The 23464-nt window shown below is 41.0% G+C and overlaps 1 protein-coding gene across 4 annotated transcripts in view; it reads right to left on the bottom strand.

Annotated features, from left to right (window-relative positions):
• The window catches only part of GALNT13 (polypeptide N-acetylgalactosaminyltransferase 13), a gene marked incomplete at its 3' end in the record, with an annotated part of 135421 nt that overhangs the window by 34888 nt on the left and 77069 nt on the right, over positions 1 to 23464 (bottom strand). For all 4 annotated transcript variants that reach the window (XM_080621673.1, XM_080621671.1, XM_080621672.1 and 1 more), the window contains 2 exons: positions 18362 to 18479; positions 9281 to 9461 (listed from right to left, as the gene is read on the bottom strand). In XM_080621673.1, the coding sequence (XP_080477799.1) occupies positions 9281 to 9461; positions 18362 to 18479 (299 nt within the window). The remainder of the gene's footprint in view (positions 1 to 9280; positions 9462 to 18361; positions 18480 to 23464) is intronic.

Below are 23464 nucleotides of genomic sequence, written 5' to 3'. Positions count from 1 at the left end.
CATCAAAAGGAGCGTGACCAGCAGGTCAAAGGAGGTGATCCTGCCCCTCTACTCTGCTCTCGTCAGACCTCACTTGGAGTATTATGTGCAGTTCTGGTGTCCTCAACATCAAAAGGACATGGAACCGTTGGAACAAGTCCAGAGGAGGGCCACGAGGATGATCAGGGGACTGGAGCACCTCCCGTATGAAGACAGGCTGAGAAAGTTGGGGCTGTTCAGCCTGGAGAAGAGAAGGCTGCGTGGAGACCTCATTGCAGCCTTCCAGTATCTCAAGGGGGCCTACAAGGATGCTGAGGATGGACTCTTCATCAGGGACTGTAGTGACAGGACAAGGGGTAACAGGTTAAAACTTAAACAGGGGAAGTTTAGATTGGACCTAAGGAAGAAATTCTTTACTGTGAGGGTGGTGAGGCACTGGAATGGGTTGCCCAGGGAGGTTGTGAATGGTCCATCCCTGGCGGTGTTCAAGGCCAGGTTGGACGAAGCCTTGGGTGGCATGGTTTAGTGTGAGGTGTCCGTGCCTATGGCAGGGGCGTTGGAACTAGATGATTTTAAGGTCCTTTCCAACCCTAACTATTCTATGATTCTATGATATACAGACACATATCATTTTTAATTGAAAATTCAGGAACAGTGACTAACACTATAAAGATAAGTATCTCACAGCACAATTGCTTTTAGTCAATTTTTTGTTGTTGTTGTTTTCGGTGGGTTTTTTTTTTACTCAATCACAGAAGCTCAGTAAGCAAGGGCTATCAATATGATTCACATTTTCAATACTAGTGTCTTAAATATAAGCAGAGAAGCTATAGAAGAAGGGATTTTTTGGATTCAGGAAGCTGTAGCTCAGCAGCTGCTGCACTGATTCTCCTCCTAGAGGTACCACAGTAAAGGTCTGTCCAAGCAGTTTCCTATACATACAGACTCAACATTTCTGGCACTTAAGAGTACCTACATGAATGCACTCACATTTGTCAAGGGCAGAATTAACACATAACTTGAGACTGAGTAACCGTGAGAAACTTCTACCCTCATCTATGATGCATTCAGCCCTACAGCTTGTTGAGCATAGTTCCCAGTCCCTTTGGGAACTACGATGCTGAAGAAGTTGTATTAAATTTTGTACTTGCTTTCTTCCCCCCTCCTTTTTCCTTTTTGTTTTTTCTACTCCTCCCCCCTTCCTTTTTCCTTTTTTTTTTATCCCTAGCAGATGCATTTCCTACTCATCGCAGACTATTGGAGCAGCCCAATTCATAGTGCAGCGCTTTGCTCCCCCAGAAAAATCCTCCTCATTCTGGGTGACTGCTTTTCTAATTGAACCAGCACAGAGCTCAGCTGTCACGCAGGTGCCCAAGGATGGCCACATGTATTTCATTGCAAGGTCATAACATCATGGGTTAAATGAACTTATTTTTGAATTAGTGGGCTTGCAGCTCTGGCAGTTCGCTAGCACTAAAATGCAAAATAGGTAAGGGAAGAGGGAAAATGTTTTATCAAGAGCTCTTGCTTCCTAAATTGATACAGTCATTATCATCCTAATTATATAATTACACTTGAAAGGAGGATTGCACATCATCTGCTGGGTAAACCCAAGTAAAACACAAGCACTTATCTTGTAATCCCAAATTAAAATCATAAAGTACTATATTTAAATTCTCAGTAATGCTTTAAACAAAGTGCTCGAAAACTAATGTAACTTTGCATTTTAGCCTGACTTTAACAGACTAGGTAGGAGATGGGAATTGAATACTAACTGATTATTAAGAAGATAAAGTGGTTTAGCAATGCACTAAGTGTATGAAGAAACGGTACTATTATGTGCATTATCTTTTTCAGCTGACTGTGCATTTGGAGGCCTATTCTGAGCATATAATTATTTCCATTCAATTATTAGATACTGTATTTTAATGCATAAATTGACGTAACTGCCTACATTTAGGAATATACAGGCTGAATGGAATAAGATGTGCTGGAATGACTTGAAAAAGGAGTGAGGCTGACAGGAATACTGTGCTGCGGGATTGGAACAGGCTGAGAAGCTACCTACATGGCACTTCATCTGGGTATATATAGACACGCTTACATGTGTTGGAAACAATAAAATAAGACATATTTTTGCATATAAGAAGAAGATATTGGTGCACAAGGACAAGGACAAGGGGGAATGGCTTCAAACTGACAGAGGTATCAGGAAGCTGTTCTTCCCTGTAAGGGTGGTGAGGCACTGGCACAGGTGGCCCAGAGAAGCTGTGGCTACCCCATCCCTGACAGTGTTCAAGGCCAGGTTGGATGGGGCCTTGAGCAACCTGGTCTAGTGCAAGGTGTCCCTGTCTGTGGCAGGGGGCTTAGAACTAGATGAACTTTATGTCTCTTCCAAGCCAAACCATTCTGTGATTCTGTGGTAACAGCTACTACTGCTACTGCTACTAGTGCTACTAGTGCTACTGCTTTGCAGTCTGGCACTGCATTGCGCACATTTTGCCTAAGTGGGATAAGGCTGGCCATTTCCCTTTGGGGCACTTTGCATTCCAAAGCAGTAAAGAAAAAACACTTTGCAGTCAGAAAACTGTGAGGATTTGTACTGATCTGGGAGGAAAGTCAGCTACTCTGCACTGGTTTAACCTTATCCTAAATTAGACGGGCTTTGCAGCGCCGGGGATATCAACTGTAACATGGGCAACCATACAACCATAGAATGGGATGGGTTGAGCTGGAAGGGACCTTAAATACATAATACTCAGCAGCTCTTCAATTTTTTGGAACAAATTCATAAATTCTTTTCCTGAAACAGGCATTTCCTTTAATCCCATTTGAAGTGTATCTGGCATTTCTGAGACATTTTTTAAGCTCTCCTGAATTATTTGGCTCATAGTTTCAGGCTGCAATCATGCTGCAGACCCTTAGCCTCCTAATTTCCCAAGAAAAATTCAAACCTCCTTATCGAATGCTGTATTTCTACTAAAACAAATAGGTAAAAGTTCATTACTACGATTGTTTTTTGTCATCTTACTCTCAGTTTTCAAACCCATGGCCGTCTCAGCAAACAGAGTGTTCATAACTCTGGGGCTGTACTCCAGACAGAGAGCAAAGCCACTCTTCACTCCAGAAGACACAGTGAAAATAAAACTGCATTGCTTTTCAACACATCAATGACAAATGACACAAATAGAGTATTTGTTTTACAAGACCTGTTCCTCCAACCTCTCACCCTGTCAGAAATTAACCGTGTTTTTTTTAACTCAAAATACTTTGCACAGATTTTTTTTTCTTTCTTTTTTTAATATATACAGGATGTTTACCCTAATCCAGGCAAATCCAGCACACGTGTATTTAAAATTCTGGTTCCAAACTCATCTGAGCACATGGCATGAACAAACTAGCAACACACAGGATGACCAAATTTAAAGGCAGCAGAAATAAGATTTTATTCTTGCCCACACTCAGCTTTTACAAACACAAGGGAAGGCAGCGATTTTAAATATGTCTAAGACCACAAAAAAATTCAGCTGGGCTCTTCTTCATCAGAGTTATATTTTTACATGCAGACAGCCACAAGAAAGCTAATCAGAACTGATCAAGACTTTTACCTTGAAATACAATTACTAGGTGTGCATCCTAATTATGTTGAGAGATATATTTAACACAATACCACTGTGAGCAACCATCCGTTCTTCTTTCTCTTAGGACATTATCTAAGAAATCAGATTAATCAGGTCCCAGAGGAGAACTGCGTAGATGAGTGTGTGCTGATGGATAATAACTTCAGAGACCTAGTTACTAAAATACAACTTTCTTTGTTCTCCAACACAATTATCATGAGATCTGTTTTTCAGATTAATAAACTAAGAGAAATGCGTGCCAGACAAAAGGATAAAAAAGCAGTCTTACTTGGAACCATTTCTGACATTTAGAAATGACCTAATAAAACAATCTATTATTTCCTATGCATTTTTATTGAGAAGACTTTTTTAGTTTAAATGTTATTAACTTTATTTTCTAAAGCCCCTAAGTACTTTTCTCCTCCATTTGCTTCTTAATCCCAGGGAACATCATCATCACATTTTAATCATTAATTGAGATAGCATATTCATAAATAACTTTTAAAAAGATCAGAATATATGAAGGAGACTTACACTGAGATTTTTTCCAGTGATTGAAGCAGCAACAGACATTATGTTTTGAGTCAAAGAAATCCTGTCCTGCCAACACCATTGTTACTGACCTAATTCCACTCTTTATTTCAACAGAATTTTGTCCATAGGTTCTGTATTTGAATTTGGTATCATAATCTTGTGCAAATATGCAAATGTGTAACTGTGTAAAGGAGAGAGTACATTTAAAAGCACTAAATTTCTGCTGATTTGTGCTCATATCAGGAGTAGCAGGTTTGTTCATAGAAAGAAAACTAGTAACAATAAATACAAAAAATAGTCACATTTCACTCTAACTTTTCTAACAAAAAGAAATGTTTCATTAAAAATCATCATAAAACCCCAAATATTTTATGCTGTGTTGGCTCCACAGTTGTACCTATAAATAACAATTGCAAGCAAATGACCTAGGAATTACTGAGTTGCATCCTGAGGTTAGGAGTGGTGGAAGCTGAGCCATCAGGATAACCTGGGGGTGTGGAAGGCACGTCCCCCTCCCTCCCTCCCTGCACAGTCCTGCACCTGGAACCAAAACATTGCAGGGTGGGTTTGACTGCTTATTATCTTCCCATCTTTTCAGATGGAGTCTGCATTTTTAGAGCCACCTTGGCATCATATCAGCATCAAAGAATGGGCAAAATGATCCCAGCCAGGTGCCAACCTGGGGAAATTCTGATAGGGAAATTGATAAAGAAATATCCTCCTCAGGTGGAGGGAGGGAAAGGATGCTTCATCTAGTGGCCTTCCTTTCCAAAAGAATTGCTGCGGAAAGCTATATTCGCAATGCATGGTATCTCACCAGACATCAGTGCTGAAAAATGGTTCATTAAAGATAGCCTTGCATTTATATCTATGCATAGGAGCCTAAATTAAAATGGCCTACGGCAAGAATCGGTCTTCTTCATGGGAGAAAGGATGTCTTCTCATCTTGGAAACCAGCTGATGAAATGCAGGATACAGAGCCTAATATTGGACATCCAAGTTAAAAAATGTCACTGAAAAAATCCTCCCCCGCTACTTGCTGAAACCTAGGAAATTGTGAAGGCAGCCGCAAAATTATCCCAAGTGGTTTCAGAAGCTCCTCTCTAACACAGCAGGAAATAATCTGTAATTTCTGTCCCAGGTACAAGTGCTAATGAGGAAAGTTCAAAATGCAGGCTTTCTAGACAGGGCTTCACCATGGCTTCCGCCATCAAAAGCATCTGCACACAGCTCCAAATGTCCAAATTGGGCATTTTCCACCCAGCTGAATGGCAGGATACTGGCCAGCTCAGAAGATGACACATCAGTATTCACCACTCTTCCAAACCCAGACAGCATCCATCTGCCCATCCATCCCCTTGACAGATGATGGCCACACCAAGTAACTCCCTGCTATAGCTGCACCACACAGACAGCTCCAGACTGGAACCAGCAGCAGAAAGGATTAAGGTCCTGATTTACACCATCTAACATGCTCCTCACCCACTTGCAAAACTAAATCTCGTATTTCAATGATTGAGATCTGCAGAGGTATCACTGCATCACTTCATTTCACATGGTGGTCTGCAACGGGGTATTTCCTATTGCCAATTTCCTGAGTTTTAATTTCTTTTAATGGGGTGGTTCCAAATTAATCTATTGTATTGTATTCTGACACATCAAGTCATCAAAGGAGAAGAGCAGGGGAACTGTAGTGAAGGCGTTGCTCCAGCTTTTGCAGATGTGCTGGAGAATTAGTCAAGCCAGTCAAAGGCAAGCTTGACTCAGATATATTTTTCCATGGTCTTTTTATTTTAATTTCTCCATCCAAACTTAACCTTTTGCTCAGCTCTAAATTCCTCACTTCCATCACTCAGCATCTCAGGGTAACTTCTGCGGAGATAAGGATTTTTAAAAATAAATAAATAAAATAGTAAAGATCAAGCCCTATAAGGAATCCTACTGTAAACAAAGGGGCCCTGAATTAGAAGGGTCTAAAACAAAAAGAAAAGCAACAGAAGAAAGAAAGAGAAAAAAAGAAAATCTCTGATCCAGGATTTGGAGTGTTGCATTTAGGAATCTGAAAATTAGAACATAACCAATTTGGAAGTTTTTTTTAACTGAAATGTGAGCACTGAAGCTATTTCAACCAGCACTCTTTAAAACTGGAATTTCAAAATTATCCTGCCATGTATATCACTATTCCAGTTGCCTCTGAATACATTTTGCTAATATCTCATTTTAAATGTATTGTATTTTAAATAGCCATTAGTAAGGCACCTTTAGAGCTTCAGTTCACCTAAATGCTTTAATCAGCCCTGAAAAACTTGCTGTCAAGGCAGAACATAAAAGCAAAGTGAATGCAATGTATTCACCCCACACACTACATGCTGAATGTACATTGTTAGTATGTGCAAGTCTCACTCATAAGAAAATATATGCTTTCAGGGTAAATTATTAGAAATGCATTTAGTTCAACAAAGAGGAACTTAATACGGGAGAACTGAATTAAAGAACAGCTAATCCCCTGTGATATATTTATGGCTGGAACTTGACTGCATCTTACATGTGTTTTGAATTCACTTTTAGACCATATTAGATATTCATTTGTCAGTGTTATATTTATTTTCTCCAATTTTTTCTTTCCTCTTGTAGGAGAACAGAAACCAATTACATTAGAAACAGCCAAATTTTACTCCTTCAGCTTTAACTGGGCAGATATAATTATAAAGGGACACAGCCCTGCCTATATCACACAAAGTTGAATTTCCATTATTTAAGAGGACCCTGTCGACATGGTTGTCTTTCACTTGTGGTATGTTTTTTGTTGTATTTTGTTAAACCCAGTACAAGTGAAATCCATGGCACATTCTCACGAGGTGCAGCACATGATGCCTGTGCAGCCAGCACTGTGAGAGGTGACAAACACCAGCAGCTTTAATAGCAGACCTCTTCCTCCAGACCAAGGCAGCAGCTCATCCTTGCTGTGACTCAGAAGCAGCACAGAAAGCAGAGGACAGACAAGATCCAAAGGTACCAATGGCTTCTGGAGACCCTGTTCTGCCTTCCTGGAAACCTGCTGCCACCAGTACAGAACGCAGGCTGGTGAGGGATGGTACACCTCGCTGGCTAGTTTGGTTCTAGTTACTACCAGTTCTGAACTCAGGAACACTTAGTCTTCTTCCTTGGTTTCATCCCTCCTTCCAGACCAAGAAACTTTTCCCCGTGGGCTGTTCTCTGGAGAGAACAGAATTCCTTTTCCTTGAGGAGACCAGCCATTCCTCCATAGGTTTTCCATGCTGTTCCCCCTATTGCCAGAGCAGCACAAGGAGATGTACCCAAGAAGGTATCTCAAAAAGACAGAGGAGATCTGTCTGCACCTCTCTCCCCTATGATGCGATGGCCCTTTCTCCAAGCCGGAGACAGAGCCATGCGAATGCTTCTCAAAAGCACTCAGTGTCAACCCAAACATCTGATTGATGGGGATCATCATTCTGATGACTTTCTTTTTTTTTTTTCCCTAGGAATTGTTTCATGTTTGTATCTTGTGGTTACATATGCATTTATATACATCTGTATTTAGTGCGTATATAAGGTACAGATATATAAATATCTTTTTTACTATTAACAGGGCACTCAAGATGTGCGTAACCTTTTTTTTTTTTTTTTTTTTATGGTTCTTTCAATTTTTTGGCTTGATAAGCGCTTTCCAAGACAGACTTAGAATATTTTATGAGCACGTACTGTGACAGCCACAGCACATGCAGTAACCCATGCAGAATACAAGACTCTTCTGACTTCACAGCTTGTGATTGCATGTTGGCACCTAATGATTGACTGAGATGTCCTAAGCCCCTGGAAAAATCAAAGCACCAAAACAGCTTGTGGAAACAAGTGGGTGTGCAGCCAGAATGAGCTGAGGTATAACAACAGTAAATTATGCTGGAGATGAAACACAAAACTCATACGGATAACAATATGATCTGTGTTTCAATGCTTGGTGATAGTGAAAATTTAAACTGCTTCTCTTACTACAGAATTTAAATTGGAAAAAAATTTAAAGATGGAAGAATGGAAAGATTATCCCAGAGCAGACAACAAAATAGCAACAACAGCTTACTCTCTACCACAGACATTTTAAGTAATAATTTATAAATACTACGCAAAATAACTGGCTTTCATATATGAGGCATTGTATGTTCTGGCTTTTGAACTGAAGAAATTGAGGTATTATTAACTGTATACTTGTGAGGTATCAGTAAAACTGTTGGGAGTAAAAAACCTACCCAGAATAGTTCCCTATTTTATATATAAATCTTTAAAAGAAAAGTAACATTATAAAGTATATTACACTTTGTTTTCCATTTATTTCAGGCAAATAAAGTTAAATAAAACTACTGGTCCTGATTTATAGAAAGAAGAGGCTTAGCTGAAAATGCCTGCTTTAAGAGGTTGGCTGTGAACAAAGGTCTACTTGCAATACAGGTCCAAAACAGTCTTTACCAGAAAGCCAGCACTGAAGGTACATACTCTTTTTTCCTGATCATGGCCACTCCTTAAAAAGTTTTGTTTCTTGTGTTTGTTTAGAGAGAAAAAAAAATATTTAAAATTCTGTGTTTGATAAAAATTGAATTGTCTCCAAGCCTAATTTTTCAAGTGAAGAGGTAAATTTTGTGCTGTGCCCTGAAGGGCTGCTCCTTCCCTTTAAGTGGCCCAGAGCACCTCCACCATCCCTCCCACTGATGCCTCTGAAGGGACTTTCAGGGATCATCCCAATGATCCAGCCAAATTCTGCATCTCAGACTAGATGGGTCAGAGAGCATTCCTACTTGGTTGCAAACAAACATTATGAGAATAACGTTCTGGAACAAAAAACCTTATGATCTTCAGGAGCGAAGGAACTTTAACTAATACTTTTATCGTGTTGTCCAGGTCTCAGTTAGGATAGTGTTAATTTTCTTGCTAAGAGAAGAGGATATAGAAGGTTTTGACATATGGAAAGGACATTCCCTTGAATTTTGAAAGCACTTTTGCTGTTACGTCTCAATTTTTAGTACGTATGTGTGCATACATATGTCTACACTTACCTGTATGTTCCTTACATTTATATGCCCCTTTTTTCCAGACAGCTTTACAGATCATAATATCACCAGAAAATAATTTCTTACCTGGGGATATTATATAGAAGAAGTCCTTAAAATCATCCATCCAGACCTCTGCCAATCTCCTGTTGTTCTTGTTGATGACGTGCCCTGTACCACCAGGGAAGGTGTAAGGTGTTGCCTTTCGGAAAACGTGACCAACATGTGAGCAGGTGACAATCTCAAGGGAGCCGCCGCACTGCCAAATCTGAAATGAAAAGATGCAGAAAACACTGACTAAAACAAATACAAACCACAATGCATTTATATCAGGAGGGACTCTGACAGATGGGTTAGCACCTATCTCCCTATTTATCTCCTGAGGTCACAATTAAACAGGAAATTTCAAAAAAATTCAAAGTTTAAGAGAAACAGCAGTGGCAAACTCTTGACAGCAAGGAAAGTGCACAGACTTTAACTGCAATGTGAAAGCTTGTGTGAATGGTTCATCTGGTTCCGCGTCCTTACAACGTAAACTTACACAGTGCCATCTCAGAAAGGTGTCAGAACAGATTAAGTGTAGGGTATGTATACTATCTATATTTGAATTTTCCAGGATTTTATATTTCATAGAATCACAGAATACCAGCTTGGAAGTGACCTCAAGGATCCTTTGGTCCAACCTTTCTAAGCAAAGCATGACCTAGACTTGATGGCCCAGCATCCTGTCCACCTGAATCTTTAAAGTGTCCAACAACGGGGAGTCCACCACTTCCCTGGAGAGATTATTCCAACAGCTGTTTGTTCTCAGTGTGAAAATTTTTCCTCTTGTGAGGAAAGAAACAAAAACTTTTACATACAAATGTATGTATTTTTTCAAAGCAGAAACATGTTCATGACCATCATGAGCAAAGGCAGGTCTTGGTTGCTATCACAGACAGCAACAGAAAGCAGCAAGCACAGGTACTCTGAACATCACAGAACCACGGAAGTGAAACAGATGCAAAATGCATCGTCTCTGGTTCACATGCTAGTAAGTACCACGATCAACTCAAAAAAAAAGAAAAAAATTACAGACAAAGAAGAGAATTTGGTGAACTTCTAAATGCAAACTGTCCCTGTCTGCTAGTGGAGCCAAAATCTATACTCTGAGTAAGCTCAGTGCATTCACTATGACTGCATAAGTATAAAAAAAACCCCAACATATAATCCTGGACTTTAATGCCTGGTTGTTAAATGAAGGAATTTATTTCTCTGTGAGATCACTAGAGTCTTGGTGTGATATACCTCTGTATATTAACTGCATTTCTGCAAGCTCCCATCTTTCCAGGCTCTGAAAAGAACTAGAGAACATACTAAGGATGGCTGAATGCCCAAGTTTGCAGAACTGGAGGCTGAACACACGCAGCCAGGTGAACAACAGGGATAAGCGAAGCATACAGGATGAAAGTTTTGCTGTTCTACCAGACAAGATCGATTCCTTGGGATTTACTCTTCTCTAAGGTTTACTGACATTTTGACATAAACAATAGTATCAACAACAGCCCAGCTTCGTATTTAGGCTTGTCCCACCTCTGCTTTACTCTCCTCCTAAGCAGCCATCAGGACTAAAATTTACAATACCTCTGGTAATAAGATACAGAATTTAAGAACCATTGGGTGTTTTAAACAGGAATGCCAGTACTGTCTTGTAATTAGAGCTCCCCGACACAGACATAAGTTACCATAGTAACTTAAGCAGATTTTATTTAATTAGGGCTAAATCCCTTTATATAATTTCATTAGTATGCTAAGTGATCTACTCTGCTGGGATGAGCAATGACAACATCAAAATATTCTTATATTTAACATCTTGTGTTTTGCAGCTCAGTGACAACTAGTTAGTTCAGGTGAAACTTCAAGTTGATGGATGCCAGCGAACACGTGATGGTACCAAAGAGAAGCACACGTTACAACAGAAATACTCACTACTAATATGTTCACAGAGTAACCTGGGGCTAACTCAGCAGATGGGGCAGTAATGAGCAGATGCTATGTTAGGTGAGCTCTAACCCACAGTCTCTGTCTAGAGACCAGCATCCCCCCAGTCACTGTTGCTCTTCTCCTACCTTGCCCTAGCAGGAAATTTCTCCCTTCCTACTATTTTTTTTTAATGTCCCTGTACATTTTTTTAAGCCCTTTTTTGGCTGTCCTTGCTACAATCTGCTATCTATTACAGTTGTCATAGGAATGTGGATGAACCTGCACCCTATTTAGAAGAAAAGGACTTTATCTTTTCAGTAATATCTTAAACCTCAAACAAATCAACCTTCTTGAATATCCCCTGGTAAAAACAACACTTTCCAAGAGTTCATATATTGGTCAAGGACTGTGAGATTGCAGAGATCTGTTCACCACACCGACAAGATAAACTATGGTAATAGGTTGAAGAGTGTATGGCAATGCACTTCTCATTGCAACCACAGTGAACACCCAAATTCATGGAATCACAGAATGGTCTGGGAGGAAGTGACCTCAAAGGTCACCCAGTTCCTAGCTCATGGTTGCTCAAAGACCCATCCAACCTGGCTTCGAACACTTCCAGGGACAGTACAGCCACAGCTTCTCTAGGTAAACTGTCCCTCATACTTTGCTACCTTAACTCAGGTATTCAGTATCTGCCAGAAGCCTTTTACTGACATTGCGGACTGTTCCGTGTAATGCTCCAAGAATTTCTGAGAGAAACTGTCATTAAATTTTACTGCAGGCTTTTTCATTTTAACATTCATCATTTTTTTTTTTAATCCAGCATAATTTCCAGGGATAGAATTTACCTGATCCTATAGATTGGGCAACAGGTATTTCCAATGAACTATATCTTTTCTCCAACATGCCTAGATGTTTCAAGGCATGGCAACAATTTTATGAATTATTACTTTACTACATCCAGTTATCCTGGTTCTATCCTCCTACAAAAAGAGCAGCAAAGGGAGCCAGGGTCTCCCACCAAACTGCTACACCAAAGACTTGCTGCCCACCAACCCCACCCCTGAAAACCTCTGCAGTCCATGAATTCCCCCAAATCAGATGTTCTTCCAACCACAGCACTTCAGTCATACTTTAAAAGTCTCTCCCTGCATCTTTCAACCCAGCACATTTTGCAAGTTTATTCCTCACCTTTTGTGGAAAGCTATTTAGTGGGAAAACAAGCAAACAAACAAATATAAAGCACCAACATCCAGCTGCAACTTTACAGTGGAGAAACTCCTAACTGTCCCCCGCCTGATATCTTCAGCACTAGCTGTTATCCCACCCACTAACTCATTTCAATCCATCCCTTCCTAAGGAGATGATTTCCAGAGTGCCACTTACTGAAACATTTCAGTGAAGAACAGATCCAGCAGATCTGCTCCATTTCCTAGGTCTGGAAAATGAGCTCTTTATAATTTAACTTTCCACATGAGACTAACCCATTTTCTATTTATCTTTTCGCTTACAAATACTAATTCCTTCAGTGTTTGTGGCAAAACACTGCACACCATAGAATTAAAACTAAGGCTTGTATATGCCCATGTAATTTATCTATTTTTAAATAGAGGCATGAGTTATTTAGAATTGCCTTTGATTTCACAGACATTTTAAAACCATTTCTATTACTGCATAGAATGAGTGCATTAAACTCTGTGTGATCTCTGGGCAGCCTGAGTACTTACCACCTACCTATATCAAGAAAGGAAACATCACACCCCGTGACTTGTCCTACACAGGTGAATCTCTCCAGCCTGCATAAAGCAAATCCTATCATTTTCTCCCGTTTTGTCGGCACTTCTGTTCCTTAGCACAAGGCTGTGACTGCCTGTTGCCAGTGGCGTTGCTGTAGTCACAGCTCCAGCAGTGTCTGTTGGCACTTACACCTGATGGAGACGGCACCAGGGCACACGGGCAGAGATTCTGGGTGAGCCAGACACATGACAACACACAGCCCAACACCCAGATGTTGGCACATCTGCAATTCAGCATTGTGCAATTAAACCCTATAAAGGGGAGTCTTACAAACAATGCTTCTGTGCTACTGGTTATTGCCTCATGCTTGGGGGTATAATTTTGTTGTAAATCCCTTTGATGGCAAAATATGTTAAACTAATTACAAAAGAAATATAAGACTCTTTAAATTTTAGATTAAAATAAAACTAAAGTTTCAGGCTGCAGAGATATAAATACCAAAAGCAAATGCCTTACATGTTAATAACTCTATTTACTTCATTTTAACAAACATTTCTTTACATAGAGGGGTTCTACTGTTCCAAATATGTGTTTATGGATGATAGTTTTAGATTAAACATCTACCACACATATGCACTGATCAAAGCTATGGTAAAAAAAAAATCCCCAAAGACTATTGCAGTTGGAAAGAAGGTTAACGTGTAAGCACACTTACGTTAAATGAGTTAAACTTGTTTGTTGCTATGCAGTGATGAGTAAGTAATAATTAGGAAAAAAATCCCTGAAAATTCTAATACCAAACATCTCTGTAATGAAATCAGCTGCAAGGGGGTTGGAACTAGATGATTTTAAGGTCCCTTCCAAACCATACAAATCTAGGATTCTGTGATCCTGAATATTTTCTCTATAAAAAGTGAGAATCCTGACATACCAAAAAATTAATGCAGTACAAAGAAAGAGAAAAATGTATCCTTTAAATGTAATTAAGTGCCCAAACATATTTTAAGTCCAATTTGTGAGCAAACTGTACTCCTAAAATTAATAAATACAATCAAACAGATAAGGAATATTGAAAAACACAGAGATAGAGTTTCAACATGTTTGCCAGGTGATTAGGCATTTATATACCCAAAACTCCACTCACCCGCATTTCAATGTTATGGTGTACTTCTGATAATAATCTCACATACAAGCAACCTTTCCAGCTTCGCCAGGAGTTATGCACTGTAACTACACAGTCATCCAAATCAGCAATTCTGCTAAAGCTGTTTATTTAAAACGTTCAAATGCTCTCTTACACCTATAATTTTGCATCTGAAAGTTGACTTGCATAGAGTCAGGCTGAAAAATTGCTATTAATAATCATTTGTGCATATTGGAAAAAGCTTAGAATCATAGAATGGTTTGGGTTGGAAGTGAACTTTAAAGATCATGTAATCCAATCTCTGAGAAGAGCAAGATGATTTGGATTTCCATATCATGATTCTTAAAACAAAGATGAGGAGGGTGGGCAGATGAAGAGAAACAAAGGATGAACAGGACATCAGCCAAAAAACAGTGACCACAGCTCAAAGATATAAGCAGCATTATGTAAAGAATACACATCACAACCGCTATCTGTGTGGTCTGATTTATCATTTTACATTTCATCATCTACTATATTTTTACAGTTTGCTACTGCATATAAAGTACATCCAAAAATTAAAACTTGTATTATGAATGTTGCTAATGAAATATTTTCCAATAGCTCTCTTGACGTATGGTAATGTTGCAAATTCAGTAGGGAACACTGGAAAGGAGTCTGAACACCTACCAAAAAATGAGACCCCACCTGTAGTACTGCATCCAATTCTGGGGCACCCAAAATACAAAAGACATGGATCTGTTGAAGTGAATCCAGAGGAGGCCATGAAGATGTTCAGGGAGGCAATTTGTAACATTTTTTGAGGATGCTGGGATTAGCAAACGGGGTTTGGTTTTGTTCTAAATACCAGACCAGCACCAAAACTAACCTGCTCCCATTCAATGATAAAAACATCCAGTGCAGTAAGAGCTCCAGAAATGTCTTTATAGCTGACACCTATTATAATACAGTTCCAAACCAGGATTTAGCATCAGTGTTTTACTGTCTGCAATGAGATATTCTGGAAACCTGCTGGATAAGTGCAGGCTTGTAATGCAGCTGCTGGAGGAACCTCCCCAGCCACTTGGCACTCTGCTAGCAATTTTCTGCAGTTGTTTTACATCATATTGCTTTTTAACTGCAGAGGCCTTAGCCTCTGGATCATTTTACTGATCCAGTCATACCTGATGTACTTGACTATATGTTTGGTTTTCTTTATAGATTAAGGCTCTAAAAACCAAGTAACAGCATCACAAGGCTGCCTGGCATTCCTATGGCAATTTCCAGGCACTGGAAGCATGTAAACATTTTATTTATCCCTTGACACTGTGCCCTCTTATGTGACCCTCATGGAGTTCAACAAGGCCAAGCATAATGTCCTGCACCTGGGTCTGGGCAATCCCAAGCACAAACAGAGGCTGGGCAGAGACTGGACTGAGAGCAGCCCTGAGAAGAACTTCAGCGCTGGTCGATGAAAAGCTCATCATGATCTGGCTATGTGTGACCTTGCAGCCCAGAAAGCCAACCACGTCCTGGGCTGCACCACCAGCAGCGTGACCAGCAGGTTGAGGGAGAGGATTCTCCCGCTCTGCTCCACTTTTGTGAGACACATCCCACCCCTCCACCCCCCGCAGTGCTGTGTCCAGCTCTTGGGCCCCCAACATAAGAAGGACATGGACCTATTGGAGCAAGTCCAGAGGAGGCCATGGAGATGCTCTGAGGGCTGGAGCACCTCTCCTATGGAGACAGGCTGAGAGAGCTGGTCTTGTTCAGCTTGGAGAAGAGAAGGCTCTGGGGAGACCTTAGAGCAGCTTCCAGCGCCTAAAGGGGTCGAGAGTTGGAGAGGGGCTTTTTACAAGGGTAGGTAGGGAGAGGACAAGGGGAAATGGCTTTAAACTGTCAGAGGGGAGGTTTAGATTAGATATTAGGAAGAAGTTCTTCCCTGTGAGGGTGGTGAGGCCCTGGCACTGGTTGCCCAGAGAAGCTGTGGCTGCCGCATCATTGGCAGTGTTCAAGGCCAGGTTGGATGGGGCTTGGAGCAACCTGGTCTAGTGGAAGGTGTCCCTGTCTGTGGCAGGTGGTTGGAACTGGATGAGCTTTAAATGTCTCTTCCAAACTAAACCATTCTGTGATTCTATGATCCTCATTAGTCTGATGCACACGTTTCAGGCTCGTTTTTTTCTTGAAGTTTAAGTGGGAAAATCTTCTGAAGACATAAGGTAATTTTCTTTAATATGATGTCCTAAATTTCATGGGCTTCCTCTCCTTGCTTCCCCCTACCCCTTAGTCATAGCACATAACGTAAGAATAATGGCAGAGCTGCTTCCCTGCTTTTATCACTAGGGCTTTCTGCAGTGACCATGGCTATTGTTGATTTTCATCTTTGCACATATTTATGACTGAGATTTTTAATTTAAAGATGAAATTAAGATCTCATGACAGTATTCTCACAAAGATTTATGTAAGTTAAACCCATCACTGGCTTACTCACATAAGCATTGATTAGAATTGAAGTCAAACTGAAACAGGACTCAAGCAATGATTATTTAGGGAAGGAAAAAGAAACACACACACAAAAGAAAAACAGACCCTCCAAGTGTTATTTTATATATAATATAAATTACATAAATGCTGAGGAAGGAGAAACTGTGCCAAAGGCAGAGGTACCAGCTCAACCTCCACTGCGCTTGACTGCAAACCCCAAAACATCCTGACCAGGAGCTGGCTGACCTGTCCCAGGAACCTCAATGAGTTTCTTATGCAGCTGTCAACAGCCAGGGCAGAACAGCTCAAGATGAAGACAGAACAGCATCATTAAATTGCTAAACTTCTCATGAAAGGCTTTCAAAATATACTAGAATTATTTGAGCAAAAGTATGCATTAAGGATATCCTATTTAGGACGTTTGTTTACCATATGCTGGAAGCCAAATGCATGCTCACATGCTGCTTTCAGCAGAAGCTCAAATGCTTTCTGCCAAAACGAATCTATTACGCGCGAGAGCAGAAAAGGGCCATGGAATTGTAAATTATTTTATTCTGATGCACTTACAAGGCCTGACAGAAAAATGATCAATATTTGTATCTTTGTTAGAAAAGTAGCCACTGCCAAAAGTAGTCCACATATTCTCCAATAATATGGACTCTTAAAATTGCCTTGTTTGTCCCTCTGTATCAGAGTTGGTTTTTCAGGGATTATAATTTTTATGATGAAAGCCTGTTGTTCTTCTAAAAGGAAAGCTAAATATTTCAGACTACACTAATGCAAATGGGACCTTTCCACAGTAATGACCCCAAATTGGTGCTGCAAAAGGTTTTCTGTAAGTGATAACTAATGCCAACAATAACACACTCCTTCAAAGTTCTCTCTGTCGGGATTTAATGTGCATCAGCAATTTTCAAAGTTTCAATGAAACAGGTGAAATTAACTTTATAGAAATCACATACTCTAATAATTTGGTGAAAAACAAGCAGTAGTAATATGAAGATTTAGTCTAAGAAAGGCACATATTCAACATTTTAAAGCAGCACTAGTTACCCTCTGCTGCAGGGATCACTTCTGTAGACATGAAAAACAAGCCTACTAACAGGCTGAATTTAAAAATAAGCTCCTATATAGGGGCCAAGAAAAATTTTTAGGGGTCTATACATCAAAAAAAGTTGGAATCCGCTGATTTATAACATTAATGCTCAGAAGTAACTCTACCTTTCTATTTTACTGGAAAGGAAAATATTATGGTTTATAGAAAATAGCCTGAAAATGTTTTCATATTCCCAGTTGATCTTCTCCAGAAACACCTGCTCCACCTGCTTCCTGTCTAAAGGACAATTACTAAATGTATTTCCTTCAAAGAGATTTTATTCTTGTCATGGACAACATACCTATCCCCAGCAGAAATACAGTCACTTTTCTGCAGGATGTGACATCTCTCTGTGAGCTCAGCTCTCACACAGCATAAAAATCCCAGCCAGAACTTGCAAGTTCATGACAACATACACTTTCAAAAACTTCTATTAAAACATGTGTTTGACTTTTTTACACTATACAAATTTCTATCTTGTTACGTCATTTAGTATTTGCTCACAGAAAGCCTCATTTCTTTTATAAACAAAAGTATTACTAAAACATGTATTATTTTGAAACTGTAGAAATATTTAAACAGTAATGTTTCATGCAGTAAAAAGGACCAAAATACCATAATGAGGCATTCCCAAATATCTCGAGAATTTAAATTAACCCATGACTTGCAAGACAGCTAAAGCAGAAGTGCCCTGTCCGCGCCATAGGAACCGTTACAGCACAACTGTGTTTGTTGACAGAAAATGAAGGAAAATGGCAATTACCCTAAAAGACATTTCAAGATTCTCGCCACCCCAGATATCCATTCCTGCATCGTAAGTTCCTATCTCTTCAAAGTAGTTTCTGTCAATAGAAAATAGGCCACCAGCCATAGTAGGGGTCCTAGTTGAAAACAAACAGAAAGAAAAAAGGGAAAAAGAAAAGAAAAGAAAAAATACCTTTTGAAAGACACTGTGGAATTTATTAAGTGACACTACAGTACATTTCACTACCTCAGACATATTCACTATAAATATATTCTATGCACAGCAACTTAAATATAAACTACTAACAATAATAGTATGGTTTTGACTGCATACTCCGTGTGCTTGGCTTTCAAGCAGAGCTCCCCCAGAGCTGATGAGAGCGCTGCCTGGGTGAGACCTGCAGGATTGCTTCCTACCCGCAAAATCACATTTCCATAGATTATTTCAGGAGCATTGTAATGGTAAAGTGGATGGAATTTTGGCCTTCTGCATCCAGAACAGCAGTTTAAATCCAATCTGAAATGCTTAGTGAAGAGAGTTTAATGCCTCAGGTTTGCCATAGAGAGTAACTAAATGTGCATAAAATTACCAGGCATAATCTCTCTTAACAGGATTATAAATCTTTACAACAGGCAAATCCAGTCAGAGTGCAACTTCTCTTTGTGTAAAGATGTCCTCTTTCCCCATAAATACCTGCTCTATTTTTTTCAGCATTTGATGCCCACATGAAATGAAAACTGCTCACCCCAGTTCACAGGAACATCACTCTGAGATGCTGTACCAATTCTTAACTAATGCATACCCAACAAACCACAGCTCAACGAACCTCATGGGATGCATGGTCCATACACACTTTAGCTCAGTTAAAGGTGTTGCTCCAAGCACAGGCTTTTCAGACCAAATGTGTCCCTGCAGCCACTGCCACAAGAGTTGTGCTACAGTCCTATCCACCTGTCCACAGACGTCAGCAGGGGTGTGAGGTGACAGCACCCACCACATGCAACAGACGGACTTTGGCAGAAGGAGTCTGCCAAGGTCTCGGCACCCCCACACCTACAGGCTTTGCTGGTGGGGACCTCAGGGCATGTTAGCTTAGCTATGGATCAACAGTCATGTTTCTGTCCTCAACTTCGAAACCAGCTGCAAAACCAACTGCATCATCAGGTTCAACAAGTTCAAATGCAAGGTTCTACACCTGCGTATGGGCAATCCCAAGCACAAACTGGGTGGGGACTAGATTGAGAGCAGCCCTGAGAAGAAGGACTTGGGTGTTAGTCGATGAGAAGTTCATCATGATCTGGCTATGTGTGACCTTGCAGCCCAGAAAGCCAACCATGTCCTGGGCTGCATCCCCAGCAGCATGATCAGTGGGTTGAGGGAGGTGATTTCCCCCCTCTGCTCCACTCTTTGTGAGACCACATCTGCAATTCTGGGTCCAGCTCTGGGGCCCCCAACATAAGAAGGACATGGACCTATTGGAGCAAGTCCAGAGGAGGCTGGAGCACCTCTCCTATGGAGACAGGCTGAGAGAGCTGGTCTTGTTCAGCTTGGAGAAGAGAAGGCTCTGGGGAGACCTTAGAGCAGCTTCCAGTGCCTAAAGGGGTCAAGAAGAGAGCTGGAGAGGGGCTTTTCACCAGGGTCGGTAGGGAGAGGACAAGGGGAAGCGGCTTTAAACTGTCAGAGGGGAGATTTAGATTAGATATTAGGAAGAAGTTGTTCACTGTGAGGGTGGTGAGGCCCTGGCACTGGTTGCCCAGAGAAGCTGTGACTGCCGCATCCTTGGCAGTGTTCAAGGTCAGGTTGCATGGGCTTTGAGCAGCCTGGTCTAGTGTCTAGGAAGATGTCCCTGCTTTTGACAGAGGGTTGGAACTGGATGATCTTTAAGGTCCCTTCCAACACAAACCATTCTGTGATTTTATGAAAGTGGGCAAGACTGAAATTTGACAATGCATAATATAATGCTAGCTCAACACATGCAAGTGCAACTGCACACCAACATGCAGCAACTACTGTCCGTATCTCAAAGATTCAGTCACAAAAATCAACTTATTCATTCAGATATTTAGTAAACTGCTTGCAAAGACTGCTAGGAATATCTGCTATTCCATGGTCAGATTAGGCACCTGAATCAGTGCAAGTGCAGCACCTTCAGCATCAGCACTTCTGCCCGTCTAAAGCTCAGCTTCTGCAAGAGCTCCTGCATTTGGAGACAGCCTCATACGAACAGTGATATAAAACAAACTCCTATAATTTTTCCAGAAAGCAAGTAAACAGGAATAAAACTTTTCACGTGCAGTGCAGGAAAAAGCTAAAAGAGAGTCTCCATGTGCATTCCCACCTATGGCAGAACCTGAATCACTTGGGCAGTTCCCCGATCTTCCTTTGGTAGGTTTCATATGTCCTATATGCAAGAGGAATTAGGTAAAGTACTCCCCTATTTGCACACACAACCATAGAGTTCAAGTTTTGGGTTACTGTGGGTGTTGTAAGATCTCCAAGACCTTAGTCACAGAGAGCAGTCACTCAGGGATGTGCGGGGATGGTGCTGTGCTGCACAAAGCTTTTCCCAACGTGGTAGTAATTAGTGCTCACTTACTCTTGAACTCAGCAAATCCAGGTAATTTGCCAGCTGTGCAATTATTTCCTCTTCTGCAAGAGCTATCATTGCTCCCAGAAAAAAAAAACATGACTTAGCAATGAAATAATACAGGACCCTGAGTTTGCCAACGCTTCATTTCTATTTTTCTCCCTGTGCTCTCAGCACTGGAAATGCTCAGTTAATTAACTGTCTGTCATTTGGACAGGGCTAAACCTTCCTAGGTTTCAAAGCCACTTTACTGCCCTCAGCCTTGCTGGGTTTCTGCCACAAATAATACGGATGCCCCCAAAGCTATGCTGGGAGCATGCGAGCAAACTGAGCAGATGGGAATGGCCAGGTGGTGTGACCCTCTACCTGACTGGGATCATGACACTTAAATACCACCTCATACAGGAAGCATAAAAGAAAGGTGACTCTTGAAATCTCTCTTAATTGAAATCGTTTTGTGCCAGATGAATATCAATAAGCAAAAATATTATATTTAAAATAAATTTCTATTATTGATTACCCAGAAACTCTACAGGCCTACGCAAAACTATTCACACTGATACCAAAAGCTGTGGCAGTACATGGTTTACTCACTCCCTCAAAACTGGCCAAGTCCCCTTAGGACTCTCAGCAATTCACAAACATGCTGAGTGAGCCTGTGCCCAGCGCTGTGCGAACTAATCTCACCTCCTGCCTGCACTGACTTCCTGTCCTCACTAACCTTACTGAAGGGAGGAGTGTCACTGGTTTCAAATTAACAAAATCATCCCCACTTCTCTGTCTGCAACAGAAACCACACCCAAGACTGGATTACCAGCATCATGATCAGTAGGTCAAGGAAGGGATTCTCCCTCTCTGCTCTGCTCTGGTGAGACCACAACTGCAAGTGCTGCTTCCAGCTCTTGGCCCCCCAACATAAGAAGGATGTGGAGCTGCTGGAGCAAGTCCAGAGGAGGCCACAGAGACACTCTGAGGGCTGGAGCACACCTCCTATGGAGACAGGCTGAGAGAGCTGGGTTTGTTCAGCCTGGAGAAGGTGCCTCTGGGGAGACCTTAGAGCAGCTTCCAGTGCCTAAAGGGGCCAACAAGCAAGCTGCAGGGGCACTTTTTACAGGAGTAAGTAAGGACAGGACAAGAGAGAATGGCTTTAAACTAACAGAGGGGAGATTTGGATTAGACATTAGGAAGAAGCTCTTCGCTGTGAGGGTGGTGAGGCCCTGGCACAGGTTGCCCAGAGAAGCTGTGGCTGCCTCATCCCTGGCAGTGTTCCAGGCCAGGTTGGACAAGGCTTTGAGCAACCTGGTTTGGTGGAAGGTGTCCTGCCTATGGCAGGGGGGTTGGAACTGGATGAGCTTTAAGGTTGCTTCCAACCCAAACCTTTCTGTGACTCCATGATGATTCTGTGACACTCTGCCTCCTCTCCTTCATCATCCTTTCATTTCTTCCCCTGAAGGAAGACAAGTCTGTGCTTGACTGATACAAAATCTTCCATTTTCACAGAGAGTCAGGCATAAGCAATTTTTGAAGGATGCAACTGAATTTTACACACAGATCTGGATTCTTCCGAAATGTCATCAGCAACGGCTCATGAAAAACAGTGTTTCCCTAATAACTCACTAACCGAAATTGGAAGTGCTGTGTTTAATGCTGTAAAACGTAAGTAACTATGCACCAACGTATGCCGCAGATTCTCAGACAACTGAAACGCAGCAGGCAGGACTCTTCTCTGTTATGTAAATGTAATGTTGCATAAATAGATCTGCAGAGCTCTCACTGTAAAAACAGCTGAAATAGTAGTATTAGACAGAGTAATGGTTCCTACAGGTTTTTTCTCAGCTTTGTGCCTACTACCTATATTTTGCCTATGTGAAGTTATAATAACAACTACAGTAATGTGTTATGATTAACTCTAATCAACATTCAAACTGACTTTCAATTTTATGTTGGAGATAGTCTGTTTCTCATTTCTACAATTATTAGCAGCAGGCAGGATTCCTGGTCATGTACCTGCACCTTTGACTCTAAGAGGAGCTGCAGAACATGAAGAATGGCAGTAATCCCAGCTCTGCTGCATCCCTCCAATCCCCTAAACGCAGCCCAGCATGCTGTTCTGGGCAGGGAAAACGAGGAGGGGCTGGTGTGGGGCAGCTCCCATGGGGATGTTGAGGCCAGGGCCCCCCAGCCTGTGAGCTCCCTAAGGCTGTGTACCACCACCTCATCCTGCATCCTCCAAGCTCCCCATCCTGGCACCTGCTCAACAGGGTCCGGCAGTCATAAGAACAACACCACTAATGACCAAGACTACTATCTACATACCTTAGAATAAGGTTTTTACGCTGGTTTCAAATACTGCTGTACATCATCCAGGCAGTATTAAGTGTAATCAACTCAAAGTTTAATCAGCCGTAATAATAAGAGGATAAATACAATATGCTCTGAATATTTTATCTTGTATTTTTCCTCTCAGTAAATAATTTATACTTGAGAAAATATTTTCTGGAAAAAAAAATATGTTGCTTTTTTTTTTTTTTTTT

The sequence above is a fragment of the Psittacula echo genome, assembly GCF_963264785.1.
Source record: "Psittacula echo genome assembly, chromosome: 6".
Classification (NCBI taxonomy): domain Eukaryota; kingdom Metazoa; phylum Chordata; class Aves; order Psittaciformes; family Psittacidae; genus Psittacula; species Psittacula echo.
Note: the sequence above shows the minus strand (reverse complement) of the source record. Positions and strands in the feature narration are given on the sequence as shown.